Source organism: Camelina sativa, chromosome 10 (assembly GCF_000633955.1).
Source record: "Camelina sativa cultivar DH55 chromosome 10, Cs, whole genome shotgun sequence".
Taxonomy (NCBI): Eukaryota; Viridiplantae; Streptophyta; class Magnoliopsida; order Brassicales; family Brassicaceae; genus Camelina; species Camelina sativa.
In genome coordinates, this window is record NC_025694.1 from 6,133,940 (window position 1) to 6,142,343 (window position 8,404).

Genomic DNA, 8,404 nt, shown 5'->3' on the forward strand with positions numbered 1-8,404 from the left:
TCTTCGGGTTCCAATAGTCTTGAGCCGAGAACCAAAACAGGGCCAGATAGCTTAGTCAAGAGCCTCTGGAACAACTTAAAGAACCTTTCTGATTGACAAAGCTTCTCAACGTCCCTCAGGTATATTATTATAGGATTGGTTTCCGAAACAGAAACCAAGACCTGTAAAGATAACAATTGTTTAGTTTAAGAATGGCACGAGAATGGAATAGTGCCCTACTGATTTCATGTCATGATAGGTGTTACCTTGTAAAGTGACTGAAGGAAAACTCTTTCATCAAAGCATAAGTTTGTACTACGTTTGCTTGAACCTAGTAAGGTATAAACAGCCACAGGTGATTCATTCACATGCTTGGTTAAGTGGATAAGCTATGAAAACAAGTGAACTATCTATCACAAAGGAAGACGACGATTACACACCTGAAGCAGAAGTTGCAGAACGGGAAGATATGCTACTCATATCAGAAGCAGCAGAAGCATTCCGCTTGAGTCGCGGAGGATGACTCGTAACGTCAAAGCCCCTGACATGTTACGTAAAAGGAACTAGTGAACTAGCATAAAACATACAAATCTATATTTCCAGCTTAATTAAAAGATAATACAAACAAGATACGAAGCAAAACAATGTACCTGGAATGAAGATCGTTGCCACTTGTGATCCTACGCAAGGTCCCTAAATTTTACAAGAATTCTAACACTTGAGCTCTGAAAAAAGAAATTTTAAAGGCCAAGGATTTATTTGATGAAACTGTACCTCTTGTTTCTTCTCTCTGGGAGAGCATAGATAGAGAACCCACCAAATTGTACATTTTGTCCAATGTCATCTCAGAAATAGACCTCTTGTGAGACTAGGAAACAGTAGAGATATATGAAAGAAAACACAATCATGGTCTGTACAAACAACACACAAAACTAAGCTACACAAACTAAGATCACAAAGTAGCGTACAGTTTCCTTCTTGACGCATCCGTACTTGCTCTGTATCTGTAACAATCAATAGGAAAGAGAAAGCTTACAAGCTATTCTTTAGCAAACAAAATTCTTCTTTTCATGGAAGATATACCAAAATATTTATGCAATGAATCACCTTAATAGAGAAGTCAGTTATATCAAGTAGTAGTAGTTTCGATTCAAAGTAATGAGCCAATGCTTTTGCAAGCATTTGCTGATAGGATTCTGCATAGAAAAAAAGAGCCAAACAGAATTACACCAATGATTTGAATCACAAAAAGATCCAAGGTGAACATAAAAAGGATAGGGGATGTTTATACCAGCAGGTCCAGACAGAAGAATGGCCTTACTTCCAGGTGCAAGATTACGTGTGTGCTTCGAGATATCAAACTGCTTTAGGTGAACATAAGCTGCACTTGTCAATAAAAGCCGAGTTTTCTCACTGTAACATCAAAAAGAAACATTTGTTATAACAAAGCTCCATCTCCAAACGCTCATTTGTCTTACAACTCACAAGCGTGACAAGAAGATTAACGTCATGATCATTAATCATTAATGTAAGACAAGTAACATTCTAGAAATAGATAAGATGAGCAAGCAAGCTATGTAACCTTAGGTAATAAGGGAACTCATCGAAAGTGACACTACTCTGTCTGCCATCAACAATCTGCCTAACCAACTCTTGCTCAATCTTTTCTCCGGTAAGTCCATCCTCCGCAGAAATCGACCCGTTTGCCCATTTACCCAAACTTTGACCTGACGCTAGCCCAATGCCTAACCCAACTCCAACTCCTAAAGCTGAAAACAGTACGCTCTTCTGCTCCATTTCTGACGATCAAATCTTGGATTAGCATTCCCCACAAGGAAGAATAATCAAATATAAACAAAACAGTGGATGTTTTTGTGTTTTTCTTGTCAAATATATAACCTGTTTAGTTTTGTTTTGATTTCATCAAGTTTTTTTTGGAGGTAAATAAGATTTTGGTGGACGACGGAGAAGACATATAGGTTTGTTTGAGTGGTGTTGGACGATTGTCCTCTATTTTTAGCAATGCTTCCATTAAACTCTTATGGTCGTTAATATCTTTGCCGTGAACATATCAACCATTTGGAAAAATTCTTAATAATTGTTTTTTTTTTTAACTATTTAATTTTGGCAAAAAAAAAGGATATTAATTTAATTTTAATTTTAATTTTAATTTTTGAATTGTTTTACTCAATTATATTGATTTAAAATAGTTTTTAATGATTTGGTTTTGATATTTAAAATTTACAATAATAAAAAAAAATAATTTTGGTTCTGTTTTGTTTTGATTTATCATCAATACAATTCATTTTTGCTGAAAAAAAAAACTGAAATTAATTAAATTCGTTGATATAAAATAAATAAAGAAGCTAGTTTTGTAATTAAAAATAAATTTATCAGATTTTTTTTTTCTTTCAACAAAAAATAAATTTATAAGATAAAAATAAGAGAAGGATTCGTTACCCTATTTTCTCCCAGACAAAGGAGTGAGAGAGTATTCATTCTCCGGCGCCGAGCAACAAAGATGGCTTCTTCCACCACCAACAGTCTCACTCTTCGCGCTTCAGTCCTTGTAAACCCTAGATTACCTCCCATCCTCCTCCGTCCACGTGTCTCCTTTCCCCGAAAACCCTCCTTCAATCTCTCCCTCCAAAACCCTAGAACCATCGTCTCCTCCGCCGTTACCTCCTCGCCGTCTCCGGTACTCTCCACCGATAAAACACCTTCTCAATTCCACTTCTCAGACTCGACTAGGTCAATCACCACCCTCGCGGTTCTAGCCGGCGTCGTGACCAAATCCCTAATTCAGAAGCTCTCCGTCGCAATGATTCACCTGTCCCCACAGATTCAGTCATCTTTCCGAGCTGCGAGTCCGTTGTTCTTCGCGTCGCTACGTGATCGTCCCGCCGGATATCTCAACACGCCGCTGACTGTAGTTGCGGCTGGGTTATCCAAATGGCTCGATATCTACAGTGGTGTTCTGATGGTCAGAGTTTTGCTCAGTTGGTTCCCAAACATCCCATGGGATCGCCAGCCTTTGTCTGCCATTAGGGATCTGTGTGATCCTTATCTTAATCTCTTCAGGAACATTATCCCTCCGGTCTTTGATACGCTTGACGTTAGCCCTTTGCTTGCTTTCGCCGTTTTGGGAACTTTGGGTTCGATTCTCAACAACAGCAGAGGATAGTTTAAAAAAGCACTACTCTACTCTGCTATGATGCAAAGCTTTATGGATTGTATCAAGTTCGGATCTTTCTGGTTATATTTGGGAGCATTTATATTGTCTATAGTTAATAGCATTTGGAGATATAAGGTAACGATGTATTAGACTCTAAAGTTTCAGTCTTTTTTTTTCTGTTCTGTGGTGTATTTATGTAAATGTACGGCTTTGGTTTCAATAATAGACTTGAAAGTTTCGTGGATATACGAAAAGCTTGGGGATCGTTGTTTCAGCTTGTATCGACACGAGTAGATTTTAGTGTAAGACTGTTACAGCTGAAGATTTATCAAGATACAGGAGATGATCATGTGAAGCTGTGAACCTTCCTGGTCGTTGTGTTAGGTTTAAGGCGCAAGTCGTGAAACTGTTTCGATCTGAAAACAAAGTTGAAACTTTGAGAGACACAGAGTAATCCACTTTTCCTAAAGCATTCTCTTTCTTTTTTGACAAAAGAAGTTGGTTCAGTTCAAAAGATAAACAGGTTTTTAGAGAAAACAGAAACATAAACCAAAAGGATAACAGTTTCACTACTTCCTGCAGCCTCAAAAGCCAAATACTGATAAGAAAGGTACATGAATCCTTCAATCTATTATAATGGGCAGATATTTTGTAGACCCATTTTCATGTACAACCGAATCGTAGCTCGGGGTAGCAGCAGGGTTTAGCTCAAAAGACCCAGCTGGGATTCCCTCTTTCTCATCTCCGCTCAATTTAACCGATGCCACTTTATGAGAAAACTTCTGCATTTCCCCCGGTGAGACTATGATCTTGATCGGTCCATTCTGCTCAGCACGGTTAAAAACCGATGCAAATCCTTCAACTCTCCCCATGTAGGCCACTGCAATGCCTGAAAGATCGTCAAAGTCGGAGATGACTTCCACATAGTCGTATCTATAAGGAGGCTCATGCAGATCCGGGTGACTGTTCCAACTTTCATTCCAATCTCTGAAAAGAGCCCATGTTTCACCTTTTCTTGGGTTCACAATGACATTGTTGGCACATACGATGTGATCCATCTCATGAACAAATATCAAGTGGTTCTTGATCTCTGTATCTCCATATTCGAATCTCCCACAACCACTAAGAATAGCTTTCTCATCTTTTGTAGTTTTGACATGTTCAAGTAATGTCACCTCTAGACTCAATTGGGAGTCAAAAATTCTTCTAACCTGAGCATAGATCCTGGGCATGTCATCTCTAGGATCATATAAAGCCCATACTTGATCAACAGCAAAAGAGCTCATTGACTTGCTAAAATCATTGATCCTTCTATCAGGACAAGTTAACAATTTAGGATCCTCATAGCTTTTATCTGTGCAGACAATTTCTTCAATGTCTCCATCACTTGCTTCCTGAGGTTTCTGTTTTTTTGCTTGGCGAGTAAGAGAAGCAGCATCACTATCATTCTTTGCCAACAAGGACGGCCCAAGTTCAAGGTTTGATCTCTTTCGACACTCTGCTTCTACAAGTTGTTGTTTTGATCTTTCTTTCGATTCCATCTGCTGCAACTCTAGTTCCAGTGTCTCTTCCTTCATCGCAAGACCTTTTCTCTTCAGTTCGTTCTCCTCTCTCAATTTATCAGCTTCTTCTTTCAGTTTCAGCTCTAAAGTCTCCTCCTTTCTTTTCAACTCAGCAGTCTTCTCTTTGATAGCTTCCTTAAGTGCCTTAAGCTCCTTCTCCCTTGCTTCACTCTCAAGGTTTGATCTCTTTCGAGACTCTGCTTCTATAAGTTGTTGATTTGATCTTTCTTCTAATTCCATCTGCTTCAACTCAACCTCCTTCAACATTTTTTCCAGTTCCTTCTCCTTAATCTCAAGACCATTCCTCCTCAGTTCAGTCTCTTCTCTCAATTTGTCAGCTTCTTCTTTCTGTTTCAGCTCAAAAGTCTCCTCCTTTCTTTTCAACTCGGCAGTCTTCTCTTCGATAGCTTCCTCAAGTGAGTTAAGCTTCTTCTCTCTTGCTTCACTTTCAAGGTTTGATATCTTTCGAGACTCTGCTTCTATTACCTGTTGTTTTAATCTTTCTTCTAATTTCATCTGCTTCAACTCAATCTCTTTCAACATTTTTTCCAGTTCCTTCTCCTTAATCCTCGTAAGTTCACTCTCCTCTCTCAGTTTATCAGCTTCTTCTTTCAGTTTCAGCTCAAAAGTCTCCTCCTTTCTTTCCAACATCACGATTGTTGCTTCAATGACCTGTCTCAAGTCAAATTCTATCTCTTTCTCCTCTAAAAGACTTGTTCTACGAGATACTAAATCTTCAAGCAAACAAAGTTTCTTGTCCCTCGCTTCAACCACTCTCAGTCGTTCTTCCTCCTCCTTCTCCAGCGACTCACTCACGTCAACAAAATGAAGCGAAAACTCAAAAATCGATGAAGCTTTTTCCTCAATCTGGTCTAGGGTTTCGAAACTCCCTTCACTGTTTTGCTCAGAAACGTCTGATTCCACTGAATCCCCTTTCATTACCATATTATCTGAGTCTGAGCCATAAACCCTACTTTTTAGTTAACAAGGAGAGCCCCAAAACAAAAACAAAAACAAAAAACCAAAGGGATCTGCTCCGGCGTGTTTCCTCCGGGAAATAGTAAAACTTTTTTTTAACTGAGCGATCCAAGCCTCTTTGAGCTTATCCGAGAAGAAAAATAAGATTTTTGAAGAGACAATGTAAACTTTACTTTGTAGACTGAGAAATTTTGGAAAAGAAGAGTGGCTTCTTGCTGTACTGAGTAGAAATGGAGGGAGACAGAGAAAGCTTCTTGTCTTATTATCTTAAATATTCATCTTTCTTTTGTGACCTTTCGATGGAATGCTTTTAAGCCGTTGGACTATATAACATACGTCAGTCGTCAGATTTTTCATGACCTGCGTATAATTGGTTTTGCAACCGTTGGATAAAAGACACCTTTAAGCACATATACATAGGAGTGGACACTTCCATTTTTGTGTAAAACCTTGGTTATACATATTAGTTTTAGTTCATTTAAAATGCCACACACTTGATAAGTTATATAGTTAAATGTGAGTCCCTCAATCTAATAAGTTATATAGTTAAATGTGAGTCCCTCAATCTAATATAATGGGCAGGTCTTTTGTAGACCCATTTTGATCTTTAACTTTTGGAGCTTTACCACAATCTTTGCTTTGTATTCTCATTTCCACCACCTCCTCAACCTCAGGATCATATCTCGGTGTAGCTTCCTTGAAAGAACCAGCTGGGATACCCTCTTTCTCATCTCCACTCGATTTAACCGATGCAACTTTATGAGAAAACCTCTGCATTTCCCCTGGTCTGATGACACCATGCTCAGCATCAGCACTGTTAATATCCACTGGAATTCCTATAAGATCATCAAACTCAGAGATGACTCTCACAAAGTCATATCTATAAGGAGGCTCGTGCAGATCCGGGTGACTGTTCCAACTTGCATTCCAATCCCTGTAAAGAGCCCATGTTTCTCCTTTTCTTGGGTTCACGATGACATTGTTGGCACATGTTATATGATGCATCTCATGAGCAAACATCAAATGCCTTTTGATCTCTGTATCTCCATATTCGAATCTACCACAACCACTACAAATAGATTTCTTATCTTTTGTAGTTTTGATAGGCTCTAGTAATGTCACCTGCAAACTCAACTCGGAGTCGAAAATTCTCCTGATCTGAGCATAGATCCTAGGCATATCATCTCTAGGATCATATAAAGCCCATACTTGATCAACAGCAAACGAGCTCATTAACTTGCTCAAATCATCTGTATCATGAAAAGTTAATGATGCTGGATCCTCATCAGTTTCATCAGTGTAAACAACTTCAATGTCTTCACCATTTGCTTCATGAGATTTCTGTTTTTTGGCTTGAGGAGTAAGAGCAGCACTATCATTACTTACCAAGAAGGGAGGCTCAAGCTCATGGTTGGATCTCTTCCGGGATTCTGCTTCTATAACTTGTTGTTTTGATCTTTCTTCTAATTCCATCTGCTTCAACGCAATCTCATTCAACATTTTTCCCAGTGCCTTCTCCTTAATCTCAAGAATTTTGCTGCTCAGTTCAGTCTCCTCTCTCCATTTCTCAGACTCTTTTAGCACTTTCAGATCAAAAGTCTCCTCCTTTCTCTTCAAATCAGCAGTCTTCTCTTTGATAGCTTCCTCAATTAAGTTAAGCTCCTTATCCCTTGCTTCACTCTGCTTCTCAAGCACCAACATCATGATGACCTGTCTAAAATCAGAATCAAACTCTTTCTCCTCTAAAACACTTAATCTACCACATACCGACTCTTCAAGCAAACCAATCTCCTTCTCCCTCGCTTCAACCACTCTTAGTCGTTCTTCCTCCTCCTTCCCCAGCGAGTCACTCACGTCATCAAACAGAAGCGAAAACTTACAAATTGATGAAGCTGTTTCCTCAATCTGGTCTATGATTTTGAAAAAACCCTCACTATCTCTCTCGGTAATGTCTGATTCTACTGAATCCCCTTCCATCACCATAGTATCTGAGCCATAAACCCTATATTGAGAAACCTTGGTATAAGAAAATTGGCTTATTTTGTTCGTGGTGCTTTTTATTGCTTATTACTGAAAATGGAGGGAGAAAGAGAGAGAGAGAGACTTGTGATGTTTTGTCGTATTCACATTACAAATACATCTTTCATTTGTGACCGTTAGATGAGATTATCTTAATCCGTTGGATAAAAACATCATGTCACACGTCATATATCTCTCATGACCCACAGACTCTGCGATTTTGTAGCCGTTAGATGTGACTGATGAAAGGATCTGCTAAACGGGCTTCAAAGGGTGATTTATATAGCCCATTAAAAAATGCCCAATTTTACATACCCAGTTTTATATTCTAAAATTTCAAGACGGCAAAATTTTCAGTTTAAAAGAATTTGAAACTGTGTAGTTTATGTTATTGTCACTAATCAGTATGACATTGTTCTATATATACTTCTCAAACCATTTGGCTCAAGCACAACATATGCATAATCTACTATGTGGCTGGACATTTCAGTTTATGTTTGGTTTGGACTTTGGAATGGTTAAGATGTTCATTCATTCCTAGTACATTAGTAACTCTAAGGGGGTGTTATTGGATGAGGAATTTTAATGGATTTCACTTAGTAGTGGATTTTAGAATTCAATAGATTTCTAATGCATTAACGTGGATTTGTTGGCATTCTTAGTGGATTTGAATGGCATTACTAATGGATTT

At 38.5% G+C, this 8,404-nt stretch overlaps 4 protein-coding genes across 4 annotated transcripts in view; 1 reads left to right on the plus strand and 3 right to left on the minus strand.

The window, feature by feature from the left end:
- LOC104717423 overlaps positions 1-1,982 on the minus strand; it is a 5,793-nt gene extending 3,811 nt beyond the window's left edge. The window contains exons 1-9 of the mRNA XM_010434976.2: positions 1,562-1,982; positions 1,271-1,392; positions 1,087-1,175; positions 948-983; positions 754-847; positions 630-672; positions 420-520; positions 246-310; positions 85-161 (exon numbers count right to left, since the gene is read on the minus strand). Coding sequence (XP_010433278.1) covers positions 85-161; positions 246-310; positions 420-520; positions 630-672; positions 754-847; positions 948-983; positions 1,087-1,175; positions 1,271-1,392; positions 1,562-1,776 — 842 coding nt within the window. The 5' untranslated portion in view covers positions 1,777-1,982. The remainder of the gene's footprint in view (positions 1-84; positions 162-245; positions 311-419; positions 521-629; positions 673-753; positions 848-947; positions 984-1,086; positions 1,176-1,270; positions 1,393-1,561) is intronic.
- LOC104717425 (ylmG homolog protein 1-2, chloroplastic-like) lies at positions 2,421-3,398 on the plus strand. Its single transcript, XM_010434978.1, has one exon. It carries the CDS (start codon positions 2,501-2,503, stop codon positions 3,161-3,163), a length of 663 nt encoding a protein of 220 aa, XP_010433280.1. The 5' UTR covers positions 2,421-2,500; the 3' UTR covers positions 3,164-3,398.
- Positions 3,192-5,965, minus strand: LOC104717424 (titin homolog). The gene has a single exon (XM_010434977.2). The coding sequence runs from the start codon at positions 5,659-5,661 to the stop codon at positions 3,778-3,780; it is 1,884 nt and encodes a 627-aa protein (XP_010433279.1). The 5' UTR covers positions 5,662-5,965; the 3' UTR covers positions 3,192-3,777.
- Positions 6,151-7,735, minus strand: LOC104717426. The gene has a single exon (XM_010434979.2). It carries the CDS (start codon positions 7,675-7,677, stop codon positions 6,256-6,258), a length of 1,422 nt encoding a protein of 473 aa, XP_010433281.1. The 5' UTR covers positions 7,678-7,735; the 3' UTR covers positions 6,151-6,255.